The sequence below is a fragment of the Pelodiscus sinensis genome, chromosome 2, assembly GCF_049634645.1.
Source record: "Pelodiscus sinensis isolate JC-2024 chromosome 2, ASM4963464v1, whole genome shotgun sequence".
Taxonomy (NCBI): domain Eukaryota; kingdom Metazoa; phylum Chordata; order Testudines; family Trionychidae; genus Pelodiscus; species Pelodiscus sinensis.
The window spans coordinates 81,658,773-81,684,618 of NC_134712.1; the positions used below are offsets into that span (position 1 = coordinate 81,658,773).

At 42.6% G+C, this 25,846-nt stretch overlaps 1 protein-coding gene across 1 annotated transcript; it reads left to right on the plus strand.

Moving 5' to 3' along the window:
* The first annotated feature begins 10,458 nt into the window (after positions 1-10,458).
* TGIF1 (TGFB induced factor homeobox 1) lies at positions 10,459-22,544 on the plus strand. Its single transcript, XM_006139018.4, has 3 exons — positions 10,459-11,339; positions 19,496-19,722; positions 21,507-22,544. The coding sequence occupies exons 1-3, from the start codon at positions 11,324-11,326 to the stop codon at positions 22,068-22,070; spliced, it is 807 nt and encodes a 268-aa protein (XP_006139080.1). The 5' UTR covers positions 10,459-11,323; the 3' UTR covers positions 22,071-22,544.
* Positions 22,545-25,846: the final 3,302 nt, after the last annotated feature.

The window sequence follows — 25,846 nt, forward strand, 5'->3', positions numbered from 1 at the left end:
TCAGACAATTATAGGCTTGCAAGTCCAATTTCAGTACCAGGCAAATAGGTTATAAACTACAGTAAAGAACAAAATTGTCAACCACATAAGATGAACATGATTTATTGTGGGGAGGGGTGGGGAAGAGTCAACATGGCTTTTCTAAAGGGCAATCATGCCTTGCCAATTAAAATTCTTTGAGGGGGTCAACAAACAGGTGGACAAAACAATTGAGTCAATGTAATGCACTTGGACTTTCAGAACATCTTTGACAAGGTCTCTCACCAAAGACTCTTAAGTAAGCAGTTGTGGGATAAGAGGAAAGGTTTCTTTCCTAGATCAGTAACTGGTTAAAAGACAGGAAGCAAAGGGTAGGAATAAGCTCAGTTTTCAGAAAGGAGAGAGGTGAATAGTGGTGCCCCCGGGCTATGTGTACTAAACCAGTGCTGTTCAACATTTTCAAAACATGATCTGAGGAAAGGGAGAAACAGTGAGGTGGCAAAGTTTGCACATGATACTCAAGATAGTTAAGCCCAAAACAGACTGAAGCACAGGTGCACTTTCCATTGCTCCAGGGATGCTTGACTCCAGCTCTGTAGCACGCCCCATCCCCAATCTACCCCTTTCATCAAGGCCACACCCCCACCTCACCTCCTCCTGACTCTGCTCCACCTCCTCCCCCAAGTATGCTGCATCTTTTGCTCCTCCACCCCAAGCCTCATGCATGCTACAAAATAGCTGATTACAGACAGTGGGAGGCGTGAGGAAAGAGAAGGAAGAGCTGATCTGCAGGGCTACCAACAGGTGTTCTACATCAGTGGTCCCCAACCTTTCAGGGCTGCCAGGCGCCCGGGGGAAGGGCTGCTTACGTGCCGGGCATTCGTGGCCGCTCACATGCCATACGTCCGGGGGCAGGGGCCGCCCACGCGCCAGTGCCGGCACTACCCATGCGCCGCGTGCCCGGGGCAGAGGATGCCCATACACCAGGAGCCAGCAGCACGCATGTGCAGCGTGCCAGGGCCAGCCCAGATCATTCGGTGGGCGCACATAAATGCCCCGGCGGGCGCCATGGCACCCCCGGGCACCACGTTGGGGACCACTGTACACCTACCTGTTTTTTCCCCCCCCATAGATGCTCTGGGATGGTCACTTATGCTGTGAAGTATTCCAAAGGAACAGGGGCGGCCCTAGACTAGCTGCCAGCAACGGGCGCTCTAGGCGAACCATGCAATTGGCTCCTCCACCTCCAAACCCCTCAATTATATTGTGCCACTATTTGGAGCCCATTTAACTTGGCACCCTAGGCGACTGCTTAGTTTGCCTATATGGATGGGCTGCCCCTGCAAAGAAATCTCACTAAACTGGGTGACTGAGCAACATAATGGCAGATGAAAGTCTTTGCTGATAAATGCAAAGTAATACACACAGGAAAACATAATCCCCACTACACACACAAAAATGAGGGGATCGGAATTAGTTGCTACCTTAGGGCACTAACCAGTACATAAGAATACACGAATGGCTATACTGGGGTAGACCAAAGGTCCAGCTAGCCCAGGATCCTGTCTTCTCTTCATTCCCTCTGGGGTACCGGGCACCAGCCACTGTCAGAACGGGTAATCATCAATTGATTCATTCCCTGTCACCAGTTCCCAGTTTCTGGCAAACAGAGGCTAGCAACACCCTGCTCCTCTGGGCACCTCTACACTACCCACTTATTTCGAAATAAATAATTTTGAAGTAAAAATTCTGAAATCTTATTTCGAAATAGCACGTCTACACTACAAATGCTCATCGATATAGTGCTGAGCTATGCCGAAATAGAGCATCTACACCAGAGCTACTCAACTTTGGAAGCCCTGGGGGCCACAATGATACAGCATGTGCTGAGGGCCGCAACTTAAGCGTGATTGCAAATATATGCAAATAGCTTCTTTCACACAATGTCCCAGTGCTCCCGGCGCCTCCTCCCTGGGGGCTAGAAAAGCCAACACCCTGGACCCCTCTGTTTCAGCCAGCCCATATGCTTGCATCTTTCAGTGCTCACCCCACCTGGGAGACACCTTGCTGTTGTGGAGCGTGTTCCCAGTGGAAGCCATGTTCAAAGGATCCCATCCATGGACCACATGCTGAGCCCCGCATAAACCCAAACTGTACTGTGGGCTACAAACAAATGGGCCGCGTGTTGAGTAGCCCTGGTCTACACTGATTGGAGCCTCAATTGCATTTAAAGGCCACCGAAAGTGCTTTGGGCAGGGTATCAGGACAGCAATCACTTCCTGGAACTGCTGTCTGAGGCTAGCTGAAGATCATGTTTAAAGGGACTCCCCTGATACAGTTGTGTCTCAGGGTCTTCTCCATTGCTTACCTCCTTGAGGGATAGCAAATTCTTTCCACTGCATGCTCTGGTTGCTCTTGCAGACACCACAGCACTTCAGCCATGCAGCCTGACCTGCTGGAAAGCAGTTGCTAGCTCTTAGACCGCATGCTGCACCTCCTGATGCAGTTATTGTAGGCTGCCCTCATGGCTCTGGAGGATCAGGACTTACTGCTCCCTACAGGGCACCTCCTCGCCCCACTCCATGTGCTGCTCATGCAGCACAGCCCCTCCTGCCGTCCCCTGCATACCATGCATCACTGCTTCTGGTGCCGGGACACCAGTTCTGACCGGCAGAGCTGGATCATCATGGAGCAGTGGGATGACCAACAGTGGCTCCAGAACTTCCAGAATAGTGGCCACCTTCCTGGAGCTGTGTGAGTGGCTCACCCTTGCCCTCAAGTGACGGGACACTCACACGCAACCCCCTCTAGATGCGGGTTGCCATTGCACTGAGGAAGCTCGCCACGCTGGACAGCTACTGCTCTGTTGGGTACCAGTTTGGCATGGGAAGATCGACTGTTGGTGCTGTGCTCATGCAGGTGTGGTAATCTCATGCTATTGTCCCAGGAGGGTGATGAACTGCCGGAATGGGGTTCCCTACAGAAAGGGTGGCGGTGGAAGCTCCCTCCATCACAAAGTCACAGAGTCAGTCCCATCTTCACAAAGCCTTTCCGAGGGAATGGGGTAAGTTGGGGTTGTTCTTGGGCTACGTCTACACTGCAGGCTTTTTGCACAAGAACAGCTGTTCTTGTGCAAAAACTTGTGGAGCGTCTACACTGCAGGCATGGTCTTGCGCAAGTAAATTTACAGTAAAACATCAGAAGAGAGGGCTTCTTGCACAAGAGTTATTCCTATCCCCATGACGAATATGCCCTCTTGCGCAAGAAGGCAGTGTGGACGGGCAACAGAGATTTATTGCACAAGAAACCCCTATGGTTAAAATGGCCATCAGAGCTTTCTTGTGCAAGAGAGCGTCCACACTGCTATGGACTGTCTTGCGCAAAAGTACATGGCAGTGTGGATGCGCTCTTGCGTAAAAACTCTTGTGCAAAACAGTTCTTGCGCAAGAAGCCTACAGTGTAGATGTAGCCTTGGTGTCTGGGAAGGGGGGTTGGGCTCGGGGAACTCCCAAGGACCCTGGCAATCCTGTGATTCTCTGTCTCCTTCTGCAGGTGGTGAGGGCCATCAACTCCATCCTGCTCTGAAGAGTTGTTATCCTGGGTGATTATTCAGCAGACGCTAAGCTTCTTATATCCCCCCATACTTTTGCCCCAGAAAAATTGTCATGGCTCCTGGGCATGAAAGACCCTATCTGGGAATATTTTGAAGAAATTCATTTCCCTGAACGAACAAACAAACAAAGTGTCAAGTGTAAGTAGTGAAAGAAGATGCGGGGACTAGTTCAGAGGTGGGCAATAATTTTTAATGGGGGAGGACACTCAAAGATTTTGGTAAGTGGTCAAGGGCCACTTCTGTGGAGGTGGCGTGGGGTCTGGGATGGTGGGTTGGATGTAGAAGAGAGTTTGGGACAGAGGACTGGGGTGCAGAAGGGAGTATAGGGTCTGAGGGAATTTGGGTGCAAGAAGGGGTTATGATCTGGGGCAGAGGCTTAGGGTGCATGGTCTAGGAGTGATTATGGGTGCAGGAGAGGATTCTGGCCTGGGGGAAGGATGTAGGGTGCAGGAGGAAGTTGTGACCTGGGATAAGGGGAGAAAGGCGGTGCAGAGGGTTTGGGCAGTGACATGGGGCAGGGGAATGGGGTGCAAGGTCAGGGAGGGGTATGTATGCAGGGAAGGATTCTGACCTGGGGAAGGCTGTAGAAGGAGTTGTAGGGCGTGGGAGGGAGTTGTGACATGGAAGAGATGGGAAGAGGGGATACAGACGATTTGGATGGATGTCAGAGGTAGGCTCTGGCTGGGAGGCACTTACCTAGGCAGCTCCCAGCAGGCAGCTTGCAGGAACCTGAGACAGGAAAGTTGCTTATTGGATGAAGATGTGGCTATGGCTAAGGGGATCAACTGGTTAGTACATGTTAAATCTCTCTAGTCCTGTGGTCCAGCATGATTTTAGTTAGCTAGATGTCCACTTATCAAGTTTCCCAGGATCCCATAAAGTTTGTTTACAGCCACTAGTCCTGGCCCAGAGTGTTCTGTGCTGTTGTTTAGTTCTAATTTACCCCAGGGCTACATCTACACTGGCCCCTTTTCCGGAAGGGGCATGTTAATTTCACCTATCGTAGTAGGGAAATCCGCGGGGGATTTAAATATCCCCCGCGGCATTTAAATAAAAATGTCCGCCGCTTTTTTCCGGCTTTTAAAAAAGCCGGAAAAGAGCGTCTACACTGGCCCCGATCCTCCGGAAAAAGCACCCTTTTGAAGTAGGAATAAGAGCCTCCAGAAAAGGGGCTTCATTTGCAACTCCAGTTGCCTACATTACCACCCTAGTTCGAACTAGGGTGGTAGTGTAGACATACCCAGAGTTAGTATTTGTATTACCAGAGGAAGCAGGGCCCAATCGCTAATGGAGGCCCTTAAGAAAGGTACGTTGCTTTGTCCCCACCTCAGTCATTGCCCAGGAGGCTCGAGGGACAAGCGCCTAGGGCATGTGTCTACACAGCAGGGCAAAAGTTGAATTAAGATATGTTCCTTCAGCTATGTCAATTGCGTAGCTGAAGTCTAAATAGCTTAATTTGGGTTTTGGCACTGTCTACACAGCAGGAAGTTGAAAGAAGAACAGTCTTCCTTTGACTTCCCTTACTCCTCGTGAAATAAGGATTGCAGGAGTCCTCCAGCTCGACATTATTTCAAAAATAATGCTGCTCTGTAGACATAGCCCTAGTAGCCACATTTGAGAAATGTCTCAGATACCTTTGAAGGGCAGTGGGGACTGTCCTCCCCCCAACTCCCGAGTTCTCTGCTCCATGTCTCCCTGATTTTTAACCTCAAGTCCACAAATCACTGGTAGTCTGCATTTAGAGGTTTCTCCCCATTAGCAGAGGGTGCAGGCCTTTAGTTTTGGGTGGACAAGAGCACCTATAACAGATAGTACTCATAGTATACACCCTTTAACTTCTACAGCAAAGAAGGCAGGGGGCATTTCAGAAACCATGATAGATACACAACCCTGATTCATCCTGAGAACTGTCCATTGGCAAAGTAAATAAAGGCTTCAGCAACACTGAAATATTTTCCCTTTTCTTTGAGCCTGATTCTACTAACACTTGGTTAGCATTACTCACATGAGTAGGTCCACAGAAGATAGTTACTCACATGCTTATGAGTAATTTAAGAACTTTTTGTAGAATTAAACTATTATTGCTGATGCAACCCCATAAGAAAGTGAAAACCACAGCCTCGTCAATGTACAAGATAAAAGGGCAGAAAATCATGTAGCCTCATCATACATAGCTTTCACTCTTGTCTGGAAGCCTGTCAGTGGTCAGATTCACCATGAATTGATGTGCTGACAGAAAGGTATAATGTAAATTAAAGTCATTCTCTACTCCTGGCAGATTCCATCTCAAGACATATCACCTGCCTTCACACACAGTGGCTACGTCTACACTGGCGTGATCTTGCACAAAAACTCTTTAGCGCAAGAGTTCTTGCGTTAAAGTAGTTGCGCAAGAGAACATCTATGCTGGCATGTGCTTTTGCGCAAGAGCATCCTTGCCAGTGTAGATGCTCTCTTGCGCAAGAAAGCTTGGATGGCTATTTTAACCATAGGGCTTTCTTGCACAAGAAATTCATGTTGCCTGTCTACACTGGCCTCTTGCACAAGAACAGTTGCGCAAAAGGACTTATTCCTGAGCGGGAGCTTCAGAGTTCTGGTGCAAAAAGCCCTGATTTCATACATTAGAACGTCAGTTTACTTGCACAAGAACACGCTGCCTGTGTAGATAGGCAGCAAGTTTTTGAGCAAGAACAGCCGCTTTTGCTCAAGATCGTGCCAGTGTAGACACAGCTAGCGGAGCATGTCTGAATCAACTTTGCTGAAATTGCCCTAGATTTTGACGCAAAATAGGTATCACTTTTTAATCCAAGCTGCCAAAAGCATACACTCCAGTGGCTCCAGAAGGTATGTTTTAACACTCAATACTAAAACGTGATATCTACACATGGGGTTGTTTCTACACTGGCGCGCTCCTGAGCAAAAGCGGCCGCTCTTGCACAAAAACTTGCTGCCTCTCTACACTGGCCACGTGTTCTTGTGCAAGTAAACTGATGTTCTAATGTATGAAATCAGGGCTTCTTGCTCCAGAACTCTGAAGCTCCGGCTCAGGAATAAGTCCTTTTGCGCAACTGTTCTTGCGCAAGAGGCCAGATTAAACAGGCAACATGAATTACTTGCGCAAAAAAACCCCATGGTTAAAATGCCACCAGAGCTTTCTTACGCAAGAGAGCATCTACACTGGCATGGATGCTCTTCCACAAAAGAACATCTCTTGCGCAAAAGCACATGCCAGTGTAGACGCTCTCTTGCACAACTACTTTAATGCAAGAACTCCTGTGCTAAAGAGTTTTTGCGCAAGATCATGCTAGCGTAGACGTAGCCAGGGAGGTCAGTGCAAGACAAGGCCTTCATTTTTCTCACCAAATTACTACTTGTTTCAAACACTCAAAAGTGTATTAAGATTTAAAAATGTTAGCAACACCAAAGCCAATCAGAAGCTACTGAGTGGAAACTAGCCTAGCTGTTATGTAGTATTTTCTAAAGAACTGCATCAGCTTTTCCAGATTACCATACCCCTGACAGGAGTCTAATTTGTCTCGCAGATCCCAAGTTGAACTTCAGTTAAAAGCCACTTACAAAATCAGATACAGAAATACAAGTGCCATAGCACACTTATTGAAAAAAATATGGTTTCATTTTTATCATAATTATAAACATAAGTATATTCAAAGATATTTTATTTACAGTTCAATGGAACAAGGAATCCTATGGCACCTTAGAAACTAACAGATTTATTAGGACATAAGCTTTTGTGGGTAAAACCCCCTTCATCAGAAGAGTTGGCATGGAAGTTACAGAGGAAGAGGTAGGTGTGTGTGTATTGTTAATCAGGTTAATCAACTCCGGGTGGAAGTGGCTCATTCACAGCATTTGGCATGAAGATGTGAATATCAAAAGAGGTGAAATTGCCATATGCCATGTATATTCGTCAAACTGGACAATCTCTACACCAAAGAATTAATGGACACAAGTCAGAATTCAGGAAAGGTCACATACACAAACCTGTAGGGGAACTCTTTAAACTTCCTGGACATTCTTTAATGAATTTGAAAATAGCCATCCTTCTAAAAAAGAATTTAAAAACCCAATTATAAAAGGGAGGCACCTAAATTAGAGTGGCTGCGTCTAGACTGGCAAGTTTTTCCACAAAAGCAGCTGCTTTTGCGTAAAAACTTGCCAGCTGTCTACACTAGCCGCTTGAATTTCTGCAAGAACACTGACCATCTCATGTGGGATTGTCAGTGTTCTTGCGGAAATGCTATGCTGCTCCCGTTCGGGCATTGTAGAAAACACGGTATTGTTTTACGCAAAAAAGCCCCGATCGCAAAAATGGCAATCGGGGCTTTCTTGCGCAAAACCACATCTAGATTGGCATGGACACTTTTCCGCAAAAAGTGCTTTTGCGGAAAAGCATCCGGGCCAATCTAGACGCTCTTTTCCGCAAATGCTTTTAATGGAAAAACTTTTCAGTTAAAAGCATTTGCGGAAAATCATGCCAGTCTAGACGTAGCTGAGTTTGTTTACAAATTGAATACAATTAATTTAGTATTGAATAAGGATCTCAACTGGTTAACACAGGCAATTTTCCCTCTTTTGATATTCATATCTCCACACCAAATGTTGTGAATGAGCCTCTCACTCTAGCTTGATTTATGTTAATGAGGCTATGTCTACACATCTGCCTCTAACTTCAACTCCAATTCATCTGTGGAAGTGGGTTTTACCCAGGAAAGCTTATACCATAATACATCTGTTAGTTTCTAATGTGCCACCGGACTTCTTGTTTTTGTGCATACAGACTAACAAAACTACTCCTTTGAGACTTTACATTTCAATGTACAGTATAGAAGGTAGTATAAACATATCTTTGTAGGACATTTTAATTTGTACTAACTTCATTAGTCTCTTTTATGCAACCTGTTGTAAAACTAGGCAAATTTCTAGATGACTTGATGCACCCCCCTGCAAGCCCCTTAATTACATTTTAGGATTACCCAGAGAAAGGATGTGCAAAATCCCTGTTGTGAACTGAAATCTCACAGCTGAGAGCGAGAAAACATCAAACAAAAAATCCCATGAATCATCACCAGCGCCTCTGAAGCACAGTTATTTCGTGTTAAAAATACCCACCCTTAACTGGGTCTCTTGCTTTATAAAGGCATGAACTTTTATCAAGCATCTTGAACTTTATCTCCACACTTACACTTCCCTCACCTGAGTCACAGAATTAGTCAATTAGGGTTTTTCCCCTTACCCCCTGCTGGAAAAGCTAAACATCACATCGCTAACGGGTAGGGGGAAGTACTTTCTCTCTCTCCTAAACTGAAGCTGCCCAACCCACCTAGTAACACAAGACCACTTTGAGTAGTTTTGCAAAAGGCGACCTACTCCTTTGTTGCTTTCAAAGTTACACAACATTCCCTCCTCAACCTAGACTTCAGTGTGCGGCACTTTTTGTTTTCCTCCCCCCAGTAGCCCAAGTCTCTCTGAGTCACTCTGTCTGGATTCTGATAGGCCCTGCCCTACTCACCAACCGCTTGCTCAGTCTCTTTCATACAGACACACCGGATATGAGCTACCAATCCGTGAGCCAAACCGCTCCAAGTTACATAAAAGAGAACCACTAAGAGGGCAGCAGCAAACACTGGTGCCTTGTTAACTTAAATTACTCCAAAGCCGCCCTTCTCATTCCACATATGTCCCTCATTGAGAACGTCACAGCTGTTTTCTCTTCAGCGATAGCAGGGTAATTACCCTAGAGAAAAACTACGAGGCGCGTGAGGGCATTTTAAAAAATGCTGTTGCTTTCCTTTCTGCATCAGATGCGACTGGGCTTTTGTGCACTGCTGTAGGCTACAGGATCCAAAGGAAAGGCAAAGTTCCTGTTCTGTTTCGCGGTGCAATTTAAAACCAAGTTTACTTTACCGCACTAACTATGAGTAACGTTCCTTCCTTATTTCAAACACTGGTTTATATCGGGGGGAGGAGGGGAGTTGAGAACACACAGGGGCTTGCTTTTCCTGCTAAAGTTCAAGCAGAGACGAGTCCTTCGAATCCCTCGTCTCGCATGCGCGTTCGTTTCACACTTTATGTCAATACTTCTATTTGTCCTGATCAAACAAAATCCAATTTTGGAACCGCCGAAGGAAGAGCACAAAGGAACTCCGGGAAAGCAGCCTTTGTTATTGCTGAGCTGGAGCCAGCTCCTAGTTCAGTCAATGGAAAGCCCCAGGGGAGCGGGGGGAGGGAGAGCGTGATCGGTGGGGGGTGGATCGAGCCCTACAGTCACAAGTAACTCGAAGTGTATCTCCTCTCCGACTCAGAGCAAAACAAACTGTTGCTGAACCACGTGATTACCTAAGGGCTGAGTCAAGCTGTTTTTTTAAAAGCCACGAGCGAGCATGTCTCATTGAAAAGCCCATGAAAAGTACAGGCGAAAAACACAACTTTTAAAAAACTGGTTGAAAATAACCCCCAGCCCGAGAGCATCTTCTTCCCCAGACACAAGCGGACCTAACAAACCTGGATTACGTAAGGGTGACATTTTGTTGTTTCTTCCTCTAAAACTCTGGGGGAGAGGGGAATAAACAACCCCAAGGCCACCAATCCAAAATAATCCAAGGGGGATGAATTATTTACCGGATGAGCTCCTAAGGAGACGTCGCCCCATTTCCAGGAAAGGCAGCCACAGCTGGTGGCTGGCTGGGACACGCAAGGGGGGGGGGGGCGAGTTGAATCAGAGCACGCCACGCTGCAGGCGGCGCGCACAGTGATTGAGAAGTTGGAAAGCATGTGAGAATGACAGTGTCTCTGGCTCCGGCGTGCCAGGAATTTCGAAACCCATCAGCATCATAACAAGGCGGCTCCAAACATAACAACCCCTGAGCCTGAGAAAGAGGAAAGAGCTTTTGGCATCTTGGGTTTTTTTGTCCTTTTTTTTTTAAACTCAACCGTGGGGGTGGGGCGGAAGAGCAGGGCTCGTCCCATGCTATGCTAATCTCTTAAGAGCTCTTTTCTTGCGCTGCGCTGCTTTTCTTTCTTCTCCATTCTTTTCACACTAAGGAGTGGGTGGCTCATCCGGCAGCAACAGGAGGAGGCTAAGTCAGGGGCAGCTGTCAAAATCTCTCTCCCCCCGCTTTTCCCCTCCCCAGTTTAATGATCAAACGCCTGGCTGGGAAGAAAAGCAGGAACCAGAAGGCGCAGAGGCTCCCCCTGCCCGGCACCGTCACATCACAGGCTCCGTTGTGTATGTGTGTGTAAGGCTATCCCTCTCTCCCTCCCCTCCACTGACAACCGTCTCAGCCCAGCCAGCGAGGAGGAGGAGGAGGAGGAGGCTATTGCTCTCAGTTACTCTCTCACTTACTCATTGCTGAAAGGTGGGGGGAGGGAGGGCCTCAAGTACCTTTCCCCCTGGTGCCTTTTCTCACGTTAACAAGCTGGGGCCCAGCACCGGAGGGGGGCACAAAAGAACAAAGAAAGAAGAGGAGGGAAAGCACCAAATCCGGACCAAACATCCCAGGCAGAGGGAAGCTGTCAGCGCGCTGGGACGCACCATTAGCCCGTCGCAGCGCCCGGTTCAGCCGCCGCGGCTTCGAGCCCGCAGGGAGCCCCTCCGGCCGGGAAGCGGAGTTTGCTCAGCGAGAGGAGACGGCAACTTGATTTGTGCGCGCTGTGTCCGTTGTTGGGTGGCAAGTTGTGGCCAGCTGGTGCGGTCCCGTGCTCGAGTCCACGATGAAAAGTAAAAAAGGTAGGGGCTAGGGGAGCGCGAGACTCGACAGAGCCGTGCTGTTTGCTAACCCTGGCTAGGCGAGGAGGGGAAAGCATGTTGTTTTCGCCATATGGAAATAACAAGCATGTGCGTAAAACTTCACTGCAATTTCATTTGGCTTATTAAATAAAGTGGAGCCGCTTTTCTTCTCTCGCCCCCATTTTTTTTCTTCCTAATCCGGTTCTTTTCCTTTTTGTTGAGCTCATGTCTGAAATGGCAGTTGATAATGTTTCACTTCCAGACAAAACATGAGAGGCTGTTTGGACGCTGCTTTCTCTCCATGCTGCTTGGCTCCCTGTCAAAAACCTGGTCAACTGCTTGCTTTGTGCGGAGCAAAGTTTTATTTTTTGCCTTTTTTCGCAGCTCTTTTCTTCCCTCTTCCTCTCCCCCACTTTAATTCCCCCATCCCGGTCCCCAACAACGGGACTCAAATTGTTTTCACAACTTTAAAAAGCAAATCCCAACCTAAACACTACTCTCTGAGCACGCACTCTGAACAACAGGGTGGCAGGAGCTCTTTGTTTGCGAGTTAGCATGAGGAAAGGGGGCAAAAGTGGGACACCTCAAAAGAATTTAAAGTGAGGCTTTAAAAAAACAGTACCAGATTCATCTCCTGCCTTTTGATGAAAAACTTTTTTTAAAAAAAGACCAAAAGTAAAGTGTTTTAAAAATTTACCCACCACGTGGCCGGGAAGCTGCAAAAAAGACTCCTGGAAAACTTTTCATTGGTGTTACTTACGTAATTACCACTTGGACAGACTTTATAGTCAAGGGATTGTCACTATTTCCATCAGTAGTCCTCTGTCTGAAAACTAAAAGGTGGCTACAAAGAAATGGAACACGTTTTTTAAAATACTGCTGCTGCTAAAAACGATTTTTGATGTTTGTTTTCTCGTCAGTTCCCCTCTCCCAGTGTTCAAAATGTACATGAATTATTTTTGATATTTAAAGACCTTTAGAATATCCACGATGCTGAGGGTTAAGAAAGGAGTGTACTGCGCATGTTCACTACTCGTAAAGGAGCCAGTTGTTTTTTTCCTCCTTACACGCTCTCGTAGTTCGAGTACACTGAAATCTACTTCATTGTTAATGATCCTGGAGGTAGTGGAATGTATTTAGATACAGCTATTTAAGCGTCTTTTTAATGCTCGGTATATAATTTAAAATAGGCTTTAATATAGTTTGTAGTTCTCCTAAGTAATCTTGGATTTTGCTGATTTAAAGCAAAACACACAAAGGAAACTAAGGCAAAGTTTAGATAAGTCAGTGAGGGGGATCTTGTTTACACGCTCAAAAAAGGAAGGAATTCAGTGTTCAAACCGAAACTTTGTATTTATGTAACCCATCCTCTCCTGCCTGCCAAATATTTCACTGTTCTGCTACCTAGAGTGATTTTTAGATAACACGTGTTGCATACCAACCTTCAGCCCCCTGTGCTTATAGAGGATTTTAGCCTTGAGTCTTGATTTTCCCGTGTTTATAGATTGTTCAGATTGTAACGGTTACTGGAGGTATATGGTTTTACTTAATTATTTAGATTAGTTATTTTTAGAACATTCCTGTGCTCCCTATTTGCACAGCAGTGGTGATGAGTTGGTTTCCTGTCTGCTGCTGCTTCCATTGTTCAGGCTCCTCTCCCGGAGGACAGCTGCTAGTTGTCTAAATACCAAACTTCACACACTTCCAACTGTTAATTGTCATCGTCCTCAACTAAATCTGTGTGAAAAATGCTGACGAGGTTACCATGTCTGCCTGTATATTTCTCGGTGTGCAATCTGCCCTGTGATTTGGGAGTTCTGCACTGAAACAATGAAAGGTGGCATGTTAGAAGGCAGAAAATCATTCAGAGTTTATGTGGCAGAAATTAGGAGGTGAGAAGATGCTTGCAAATATTTCAGAGTTCGAGGACAACGTTTGTTTTGTTTAATTAAAGTTTGGGCATGAAATTGATGTTTGTGGCCTGTATTTTCACACTCAAGTTTCAGAGTATGACCTGATTTTCAGGTTTCTTTCTTTTCATCTAAAAAAAAAATTTGTTTTCTATAGTTTGCCTGCTTTGTGGAACAAGTAAAGTTCAAACAATACACAGGAAAGAAAACTGGTTCCTGAACTTGTAAAAATCACATTTAAAGGGAAAGGAAAACTTTTCTAATGATCTGCTGTGCCTTACACATCACCATAGTTTCCTTGTCTGAGCTGGTTAATTATTAATCCTACTTAGCCTGATTTTAAAAAATATACACAAACCTTTAACATTCTTTTGCAGATTGGTCTATCTTAAGTTAAATTCCTGAAACCTCTTCGGTGGATGGCAAAAGTTTATTTAATAAATAATGAAATGTAGCTCCTGTTGCAATCACACTGCAGCTTTTCATGTGCCCTGCTTTCATGTCAAAGCTTAATTTCCTAATCCACAAAAAATCAGGGTGCACTTACTTTTATAGGCTGTAACGTCTGTATATATTAATGACGTCTTCATATTATTAATGACCATTAGTTCATCAACTTAGCTTGCTTTAACCATCCTTGCTTATCTGTGTTAAAGGTCACAAAATCACCCACATATCCTTTCATCTGATGAAATGAATTTTACCCACGGAAGCGTCTGTCCTAATAAATCTGTTAGTCTCTAATGCGCCACAAGACTACTCTTGACACAGACTAACACACCTACATTTGAGACACATCCTTTGTGTTTTACACATCACCTATGCAAGCTAAAGATCTCAAACATATGCCTTAGCTCAACATATGAGAGGATGTGGCCTTTGCATTATAGCCAAATATACTCTTAACTCAAATGTGTAACCCTATCATGACAAAACAAATAATTAAAGCCATAAGAAAAGATAAGCAAGCAAGACTAATCCTGTAGGCTGCATTGTTAACTATTGTAGTCTCCAGTTCCGCAAAGAGATATATAGTGTTGAAGGTTATGCATATGGAGTAGTTGAAGTCAGTTACAGGAAGACTGGGGGATTTTTTGATTGGAATGGAAATATTATCTAGAACTACATGTGTAAAACCCAACTAGAGAAATTTACAGAAACATACATGTTGAGTTAGAATATCCATGAGCTGTCCTTCTGCCAAAGGAGAGTCTATGCCTTGCAGGATACTTGTTCCATTTTAAGTGATTCAGTTGGCTTCTACCAGATCTCTTGTGAAGCTCTGCCACAATACAATAGGCTCTCTCTCCTTATATTCAGCCTAAATTTTATTTGCTTAACTTCTTTCCATTTCTCCTACTTAAAACCCTCAGCCCATCCTAAATAATTTTTCCTCCGTCCTCTGAATTCTTTCCATTTATTTAGTATCATCCAGGAATTCAGGTGCTCAGAATTTTATACAGTGTTCAAGGCATGACCTTCCTTGCAGGGAACAAGAAAGGGACCTATGAACTCTTTGGCATGTGATGTGATGCAACACAGTATGTTAAATTCTCTACATGCTGCCAGATTAGAATCTGAGAGCAGGTAAATCAATTTCAAATACGTAACATGAATTACCTCATTGAAATTTGTCCTTGTTTAAATATCAAACCAGTTTCCTGGGCAATAACAGATGACTTAATGTCTTTTTTCTTTTAAATATTTCTATATAAAGTCGATATAAAGTTGTTTTCCCTCACAATGTTATATTAATGTTATATTAAAAGAAACTTTACTTAGGAGTAGTCTTCACTAAAATCAGTGAAATTATTTTTGTATAAATAAGGACTTCTTATCTGAATTATAGTCATGGTCACTTCTTGTGTGTTGTATCCTGTTTGGATACAGATTTTCACCAATTCATTTTAAGTAGTGCAAACACTGTAAACCAGGGGTGGGCAAAGGGGACTCCGCGGGCCAGATGTGGCCTGCCCAAAGCAGGTGGATCAAGCCCGAGGATGCCCTGCCACTCCCCCGCCCCCAGGCCAATCAGGGCCTGGGGGCAGGATCCCTTGGGGCGCGTATCCCTTGCAGGGCAGTGGCAGGGAGCGAGCACTCCTCCTGCTCCTAGCCCCTGATTGGCCTGGGGTTACGGGGAGCTCATGAAGTCTCCAACTTCTGCCCTGCACAGGGGATACCTGGTGGGAACTGCCAGCTGTTCAGAACAGCTGGCAGTTCTGGGGGAAGGGGCAGGACAGGGGGCAAAGGCTTCACATGCTCCCTCACCCCCAGGCCAATCAGGGTCTGTGGGAGAGGGAACAGGAATTGTCCTGCGCCTGCCCCTTCTGCCAGAGGCTCCGCCCCTTCTGAGGTGGCCCTGGGGCCACTTAAAAATGAGTGAAGGGGCCCCCTATCTAAAACTATTGCCCACCCCTGCTGTAGACTTTCTTACATCAGTTTAAGAGGGACTTATTTCAGTTTAAACATATCAACTGAAGCTAACTGGTGAAAGCTTGATTCCTTTTAAACCAGTTTAATTGAATTCATTTAAAATTCACACCTTAAAATAAGATGGATGGATTCTGCTTGTAGACAAGCCCTTATTCTGGGGTGTAAATAACAGTAAATAGTCCACACATGGTGCTTAGGTGGGAAGCCTTTCACCTTGCTCTGTTAAAGAGGAAACCAACACTGTATACTCTGATTGCTAACAAGAAGAAAAAACACAGCTGGATTGCAATCATCATGAGTGTTCTAATGAAAACAGAGGCTTGACAGCAACAGCATGGTTACTCTTCTAGTGGAGTAGAATATCAGCTGAGGTTGTACTAGATCTATAGCCTTAACTTCCTGTTGCTGCAGTTTCTGCACATACCGTTAGAGATGTTTGTTAAAAGTTCAGAGGTCTGATGCTCTTTTATTCAAATGAGCTAATTTAAATAAGTTGCAATACTGTTTGAAAACCTGTTCTCTGTCATAAAATTGAGGGAACATGTCACACTAAGTAAGCAGATCAAAGGGCAGACTCCAGTGTTTTTTATTTTTTTTATTACTGTGTTACAGTTTGAAAACTTACAGTTGCTTGAAGGGCAACATTTATTTAAAAAAAATTGATCTCAGAAAGATTGCATTTTCAATAAATACTTTGGTGGATTTTTGGGGAGATCAATATTTTTCAAATTTTGGCAGTGGGTAAAAAACAGTTCCAAACTTAAATCTCTGTTATCAAAGCAGAACTCTGGTCTTGGTGTTTAGAAGGAAACTTGGCATGGAAAGTTTACTAAACCTTGAGAGTTTTAATCTCAAATGATTTTTCTGTAACTGCAAATTATGAATGTAAAATTACTCCTGTGAGTAGGCACACTTACTGCACATCCTTGGTTTGTGCTTTGCAGAGCCTTCAGCACCTTCATTTCTGTTTTTCATTGTCTTTTTCTTTCTTTCAAGGCCTCTGTTTTGATGAGTGTCTCTGCAGACTTAACATTCTTTATTATCGTCTTTTAAAAAAGCAAGGTGGCAGCACTTCAAATCTGTCACAAGCAAAACCAGCAATGCTTGGAACATTAGGTAAATTCATAAATTCCAAGGCCAAAAGGAACTACAGACTGAACCAACCTCTAGTCTAACACTTTAGGGATAGGGATGTTATCAGTTAATTGAATAGTCGATTAAACTCATTAATTCTTATTGGTTACTCAATTATTCTATTGGTTACTTGACTATTCTATAGACCTGGGGTTGGGGCCAGCAGCTAGTCTATATCTGAGGCAGCAGCGCGGGGTGCCAGGCAGGAGCTGGTCTGCCTAGGGAGCGAGTAAATTGTGTTCCAGTGCTTAATACCGTTGCTGTTAAACATTTTAAAATCCTTTATTTCTAGTCTGAGTTTGCCTGATTTAAACTTCAAGCCATGGGATTGTTATACCTTCCTCTGAATTCTGTAAATTAGATTTACCTAGTTATAAGTCTGCTTTACAGTTAGTGAGCTGCTAGAGCCACCGTAACTGTCTTTTCAAGCAAAATACACTTGAACCTCTTTAATCCAGCAATCCTGGGAAACACCGGATTAAGGATTTTTTTGGCGGACCACGGAGGGCAGTGGGATGAAGTCTTGGAGGGAGGAGGATGGGACACTTATGTGGCACTCCCTGGGGCATACATGGTTCCATGCCCTTCCTTTCCCCCAGCTGCTATGTATAAGCATTTTGCTACTCTGCCATTCCCCCAGCTGAGGGGGAGGCGGAGTGGTAGGGCACAGAGCCATTTTCTCCCCCTGCCAGCAGGTGGTACCATAGGTGTTCCAAGATTAGGGACACCCAGAACATACAAGTTCAGGGGTAATATTTTAATGTGAAGCTCTTACGGTCCTGATAGATTTTTTTTCCCCCCACTTTAAAATACCGTATAAATGCACTAAGAAGCAAATCAAATACACAATTCAGAATTTACCTTGAGTTGATTATTTAAATTGCAGGACATTATTTCTTTTCCTTGACGGGATAACTGATGTAACCAGTCAATAGACAGCAAATTGTATATCCAACTGTAACATTCACAGTATTGGTTAGTTACATAAATCATCCAGCCATGGAACAGAAACATTAGTACATAAGTTGCTGAAATAACCACCCAGATTGAAATGTGAATATTCACAAAGTATTAAAAAAAATTCCATGACAAATTAAAGAATACTGTGGTTTGTTCATGAATTACAGCCATGAGGCAAAAGTTGTCAAATGCTCTACTTCGTCACATCACATTTTTGTGCATTTCATAGGTATCTGAAACTACTATGTAAAAACACGATTATTTTTCTCTCTTTTGGGTCTGATATCAATCCTATTAAATCTTTAGTATGATCATAAATGTACAGTTTCATAATGGTATCATTTCACAGGTATATTTCCATGTTAATAGAACTGATTTTATTCTGGTTCAAATATAAGTTTTGAAATTTGAGCAGCTCTCCATGTGAAGCCTTTCTGTCAGAAGTTTAACTTTACTTGCTGTTACCAATGTGCAAGTTTCTTTTTTAAATAAAATGGATGTTCTAATTAATTTAAAAGTGATTTAGGGCCTCGTTTTCCTTTTGTAGTAACTAGAAAATGTTTTTACAAGCAAAACCTATTGTGGCTCAAAAAAGCTTCTGAACTGTGCTAATTGAATCTAGTAGTATCTGTGATTTAGGTTTATATATGGTTTGTAAGATTCCTAAAATTTCTGGTGGGATTAAAGTACTTCAAGCCAAAGCAAAGTTTCCTTTGTGGATTTCATTGCTATTTGTTTGGTTTCCTCAGTCACTCTGTACACTTTACTAAAAGAGCAGAGTTGCAGACTGTTCTTCAGCCAGAGAATACAAAGTATTTGATTGTTCATGTATTGTAGTTCCAAATTATTAGTAATATGATTTATTGAATTAATTATAGAAGACAGACTAAACGAGAAGCTGAAATAAATTCCTTCTCTATGGGAGAAAAATACGTCGTAAACTGCAAATATAGAGTCTTCATTGTAAACATGAGAATCTGAATAAGTACACTAATTGAAGTATGAGGAAAAATTATAAGGTTGAAAGCATAAGTAGTAATCAGGGCAATGTTGAAGTGTTGCATGTTCTCCAGAAAAATAAATGACAGCAATTCTATGTTATCCTGTGGCACTATTTGGGCACTTACTGTTACCTTGCTGTATTACACTTTTTCCTTTGAGTAGATTTTGTGTCACTTCTGAAGGTACAACTTGCTTTCTGTTCTTTTCTTGTGTCATTCTGTTTTAATAATTCTAGAAAGTACTGTTCACATTTTAAACCTATAAAGCTATCCTTAATCAGAAGGAAACGTACCAGCGTGTTAAAGTGTAATTCAATACAGCCAAGGTTTAGATTGGGTGTATATTTTGAAATTCTTGTCTCTTGGCTTTTTGCCTAGCCATGAAACAGCCTTGAAGAAAAAAGATTGTTGGAGGCATACCACAGTTGCACCCTTTGATGACCAACATTTGGCTTGATACTGACATCTGATGGAAGTTACTAGCTGCCAAATTAAAAGTAACTAAGGGAACCCATAAATGAAGTTGTGTGAAGAATTCTCCCACTAGGAATAGGTTGTTGGTGGTGCTTGTGTTACAGTACACATCCCCTACACGTGTGAATCAAACCAGCCCTCAATACAAAATGTCTTGAGTGGGCAAGAAGTGTTAATTGCAGCATTTTTCATTTCAGACTTCTGTTGAACTGAAATGATTAGTCTCACTTTTTTATGACTGTAGGTGTAGCTGTGCTGTCTGGCAGTGAAACAGAGGATGATGATACCATGGATGTCCCACTGGATCTTTCCTCTTCCGCTGGCTCAGGCAAACGAAGGAGACGTGGTAACTTGCCCAAGGAGTCAGTGCAGATCCTTCGGGACTGGCTGTATGAGCACCGATACAATGCCTATCCATCAGAGCAAGAAAAAGCACTGTTGTCCCGACAAACACACCTTTCCACACTACAGGTATTTTTTTTTTTAAATCTCCAATTAAAATTAAAATGAGCCTTTGTTTTCTCTTCTGAAGTTACCCACTCTCTAAAAATATTTTGTAATTCTCTTTATATGTTGTTATTGTTTGTGGTGGGTAGCACGAAAGGTGCTGATTAGAATTACGATCCAGTTCTAAGTAGTGTACAACACAAGCTTACAGATGATGCCTCTGATATAGTAATGTCTTTTGCACGTGCTTAATTTTGCACATTGTGACTAAAATGACTTCAGTGGGTCTACAGACCGTGCATAAAGTTAATCATGTATATTTAATCTTTGTAGGATTAGGATTTAAAATACACAATCAGGGTGATAAACACATGTATGAGTAGTGTAGTTTTCTTTACACTATTGAAATGGTGATTTCAGTTCCAAGCCTACAAAACACTTGAGCATATACAACTTTTAATCCTATGAATCCTCATGATCCATAAAGTCAGTGATACAACGAACACGTGTAAAGGTGTTCAAGAGTGTTTGCAGGATAAAGTCCTTATTTAGAAATGGTGAGTCATGAGATTTGGGTTCTAGTCCAGACTGCCACTGAAACATGTGTGACTCTGATCATGATAGTTAATATATAATATAATATATGGAGATATACCATCTCATTGAGCTGGAAGGGTCCTTGAGAGGTTATTGAGTCCAGTTCCCTGTCCTCACAGCAGGACCAAGTATCATCCCCTGACAGATTTGCCCCAGATCCTTAGATGCCCCCTCCTCCGACTGAACTCACAACCCTGGGTTTAGTGGACTAATGCTCAAACCACTGAGCTATCCCTCCCCCAGTTAGAGGAAAGAAAGGCACTGAAAGCCTATTAGGGTTCGAGTATAACTGTACATCTCTAGAAAATTTGGGAGACTTTAGTGCTTGCCTATACTAGCAAATTGACAGTGGCACAGCTGTACTGATGCAGCTGCACTACTGCAAAATTGCTTGTGTAACTGTTTCCCCACCAACATAGCACTGTTTGTATCAATGCTTCTACCTGTGTAACTTATAGTGCTCAGAAGGGCATTTTTTCCACACTCCTGAGACTTAAGTTATACCAACAAAAGTGATATGTAGCTAAGCCCTGAGTGCATGAATGTTTGTGCATTTAAAATCTTTTGATGAAAGGGTCATGGGATTGCAAAATATTAGTATTAATGGTAAATTATTTTTTTATCTTAGATTAGATTTTTATATAAATGTTGCAATTACTTAAGTAAAGTTTCTTTTAATATAACATTTTGAGGGAAAAGAACTTATATCGACTTTATATAGAAATATTTAAAAGAAAAAAGACGTTAAGTCATCTGTTATTGCCCAGGAAACTGGTTTGATATTTAAACAAGGACAAATTTCAATGAGGTAATTCATGTTATGTCTGTTGACACAGTCAGTTGAGCAGGAAAAATCAGTAACTGTTTGTAGGAGGAGTGGCTCTTCTCATAGAGAAAAGGTTTTCCTGTTGTTAATTAACCTAAAGCAGAGAACAATAGGTAATAGGTTAATATATGTTCAGAGTTAAAAGCTAAACCTTTCACTTCAGTCTGGCTGCCTCTCTTTTTTTCTCGCAAAGACTAGAGAAGAGTTGGGGGCAGAAGGAAAAGGGACAGGTTTTCACTAGGTGTGTCAACTTGTTGATCAGTCTCTTTTGTTGTAGAGTTGAGGAAACAGCTTGGAGGTATTCATTAATCTAACTGAAAGACTCTAGTGGCATGTAGTGCGGAAGTGAATGAAAGGTAAAATTAAGATATCATTATGTTCCCAGGTCTGCAACTGGTTTATCAATGCACGCCGCAGGCTTTTACCAGACATGCTGAGGAAGGATGGCAAGGATCCAAATCAATTCACTATCTCACGAAGAGGGGCCAAGATTTCTGAAAGCAGCCCAGTGGAGTGTTCCACAGGCACAAAAAACTACATTCCACTCTTAGAAGAGAACTCATTTCTTTCTGGTACCACAGGACTAAACAAGGCTGTCTCTTCTAAACCTTCTTCCCCAGAATCTGTTTTGGCTCGACCTTCAGTGATTTGCCATACCACCGTAACTGCACTGAAAGATGCCCCTTTGCTTTTGTGCCAGTCAGCTGGTGTAGGCCCGACCACCGACCTGCAGCAAGCATCAGCTAGTAGATTAACAGATAACTCTCTTGCATACCACGAGGATGCTTCTAAACTGGGACCTGGTGCAAATGCACAAAATGGCCTTTTCAACACTCCTCCTCCTACCCCCCCAGACCTCAACCAAGATTTTAGTGGATTTCAGCTTCTGGTGGATGTTGCACTCAAAAGGGCAGCAGAGATGGAGTTGCAGGCAAAACTTATGGCCTAATGCTCCACTTTTTTATTTCAGGCAGTAATTTAACAAATATGTGGTTGTGGCTGCCCATCTGATATCAAAAGACTAATTGCATTTTTTTATTATTATTATTAATCTTATTTGCACAAGGGATTGCTGAAATGAAGCTTCCTGTCACTGAGATGGTCTTCAGTGGAATATGGTCATTCCAAGAATTATAAACTTAAAGCTACTGTAGAAACAAAGGGTGTTTTTGTTTGTTTGTTTGTTTATGTTTCTTAGTAGATTTTTCATAATGTGAGATGGTTCCCAAGATCATGTGATTTTATTTTCGTTTCTTTCAGACTGTGCAATATCTAGTAATGATGTAGACTTCTTATCATTCCTGAGTGGAACAGAATATAGCAACATGCTGTCTAAAACAAATGTTCAGTTTTTTTAAACGAGATGAACCTGGATGATTATGCTTTTTTTCCATGATGTAATAAAATATTTTCTTTAAGAATAGATGCATACAGTGTGAGGTTTTTTGAACACAAGGAGCTTCACAGGGAACACCAAATTGTGCTCCAATTATAACCAAAATAGAAAGAAGCCAGCATGAGTCTGAAAAGTATGTCTTCTGTGTCAATCCAAGATCTGAACTAGCAAATTGCAGAGTTGTAAACAGGATGTTTTCAGAGATGAGGTGGACAGAGCTACTTGACTATGTCCTTTGGACTGAGCTTTTCAAGGGCCAGCTCCCATTGACTTTTGGTGAGTTTTGGGTATCTTTTTGCCTTAGAAATCCCTTAACAATCCTAACTTAATTTCTAAAATATTGCTAAGTCAATATACATGATAGCTCAGTGGAGAATATTCTCTCTATGGAGATGGCCTCAGGATATTTTTTGTGTTTCTTTTCATACACTAGTAATGGCAGGAGCTGATTTCTTGGGGGTTTTTTTCTGATGAATTGGGATAGATATCACAATAAGTTGAAATCTGTGGTGCAGTTTTCTCAGCCCACAAGTAGTGAGACACCTTTCTATTTAGGTGCTTTAGGATCTTTTGTAAATCACACCAAGTGCCTAAATATCTTTTTGAAAATGTGTCCTTTTGTCACTTTTTGAAAATGGAACTTAAGCTTCTAACTCACTTACTTGTTTAATTAAAAGTTGCCCTAAGATCAGCAGCTTGGATCTTGGTCTATTTAAATGTCACTACCCAACTCCAGTCCTCCAGCTACAAAAATCAACTTTCCTTCCTCTGAAAAATCAGTTTCCTAATAATCCTAGTGTGTTTTTTGGGGAGGGGGGGGTCAAGAGGGAGGGGCAGTGAGGACATCTTTATATAGGTCAAACCTTTTTTTTTCCTTTTGGTGCTTTGCAGTAGACTTTCCTCCTTTCACAGATAGTAGAAATGTCTGTATCCTCAGTATTTTTGGTTGGGAGTAGTGTTCCCTCTAAGCTGTGCCGGAGGCTATGGGGCTCCCTGCATGGAGCTGACTTACTGGGCGGAGCTGATTAATTGCTGGTGAAGCTATGCTGCCCCTCAGCTTCCAGGGAACAGTGGTTGGGAGGCTGGAACTCTAAAAGGTATAAATTTAATTACTGGTTTAACTTTCTTTGTTCTTCACATCTTTTGTTCTCCATTCACTTCTGTGTTAGGGGTTACGTGTGCTACAATTTTTAAAAAACAAATTCAATGGACAGACAATTCATTTGGTTGAAAATATGACATTCCAAGGTGCCCTAGTATGTTTAGAAAGTACTACCCATGTTTGCAGGAAAATAGAAGTATATAGATAAAACTGGTAACTTTCTTTGAGCATAGGCAGACATCACTGTATGCACCAGGAAAAACATTCCTTGTTTTCACAGAACTATATTTTCAGGTTCAGAAACTTTCTACACTATCGTTATTTCCTTGCCTGTCTAGACACAGTCCTATATCCCTTATGCTAATAATATTGGAATACTTATGCAAAATGTTTAATTCAAATCTTATAAAAATCTGTAAAGTATAATGTGAGGTTGACTCGCTGAAGGAAAAATCTGGTAATAGATTCTAAGGCTAAAATGGACCATTGTGATCATTCATTCTGACCTGTATAGCACAGGCCATAGAATGTCTGCAAAGCTTTTGGGGGAAACATCCAATCTTGATTTACAAATTGTCACAGATGGAGAATCCAGCTCAACCATTGGTAAATTATTCCAATGGTTAATTATCTTCACTCTTTACAAAATAATTACATCTTTATTTGTAGTTGCAGTTTGTCTAGCTTCAGCACGCAGCCATTGGATCATGTTTTATCTTTTTCTGTAAGATCAAAGAGTCCTTTATTAAATGTTTGTTCCCTATTTAGGTACTTTCAGACTGTAATCAAGTCACCTTTAACCTCTTCTCTTTGTTAAGATACTATAGACTCAAATGAGCTCAATCTTTCTTTATAAGGCATGTTGTCTAATCCTTTAACCATTCTCATGGCCTTTCTCTGAACCCTCTCCAGTTTATCAGCATCCGTCTTGAATTGTGGGCACTAGAACTGGACACAGTATTCCAGCTGTGGTTGCACTAGTGCCAAATATAGATGTAAAATATCCTCTCTACTCCTACTTGAAATTTCCCTATTAATGTATTCTAGTATTACATTAGCTCTTTTGACCACAGCATCACATTGGTTGCTTATGTTCAGATGATTATCCACCATGCCCCCCCCAAATCCATAAAAGGGGCAATTTATTGTTTTCAGTTCTCTTAGGTACAGTATTTTTAATGGTGCTTGAGGCTAATTACTTTGATCTTTGAAGTTTTACATAACTCTTTCTTGTCAACATACAAGAGGGAGTTGGTGTTTGCTGCTAATTACCTTGTCTCCCATGCCCCAAAGCTTGGGTTAAAGAGAAACTGGCCTACTGCAAAAAATAAGATGCATTTTTTCCCCTAAAGTGTGCAAACAAGCATCCTTTTATATAGCTTCCCTTGTGTTACAGATTACTTCTGGCTGCTTTCAGGGTATTATAAGTTGAAAAGTGGGATTGAGGACACAAGGTCATAAAATGACAGTCTTTTCTGAGATCTTTTTTTCATTGCCTGACAGTTTAAATGGAAAGTTTACTCAGCAGATTGAAAAATATTACATGATTCACTTGCTGACTTCTGCATTACTAGGATAGTAACAAGCATGAAGGTACTGCAGATCGAGGGAAAAAAACTATCACTCATGGCAAAAATAATCTTAGTTGTAAAATACAAATGGTGGTCTGTGTAGGCCTGATTTTCATTTATCCATATGCCCTGGGAAATGTCTCTAGAGTGATTGAGAATCAGACTCGTAATCTCTTACACATGGTACCAGTACCATTCTGGGAACTCTTGAATTTACAATCTATTTTTATTTGGGGGGGAAAACATTATGGCTATGTCTACACTCGCAGCTTCTTGCGCAGGTAATATGCAAATGAGAATAAACATGGAATATCACCGAGCCTCATTTTCATACTTAATGATCCACCATTTTTTTCAGAAGAGGCTCTTGCGCAAGAAAAACCCTGTTGCGCAATGCCGTTACACCTATTACTTTTCAGGAAGAACGGCATTGCGCAAGAAGGGGCAGTGTAGACGCTCCTTCTCGCGCAAGAGCCTCTTCTGAAAAGAATGGTGGCTCATTAGGTATGCAAATGAGGCTCGGCGATATTCCACACTTAGCCTCATTTGCATATTACTCGCGCAAGAAGCCGCAAGTGTAGATGTAGCCTATTTGTGTTAAAGAAGCATCTAGAAGCCTTAGGAGTAGAAACCCTTTTTGCTAGGTGCCACTTAAC

What these genes read in the sequence shown, in the direction of transcription:
- TGIF1 (XM_006139018.4), top strand. An exon ending in CACACCTTTCCACACTACAG is followed by an intron (nt 19,723 to 21,506) that starts GTATTTTTTTTT and finishes TTATGTTCCCAG; the next exon opens with GTCTGCAACTGGTTTATCAA.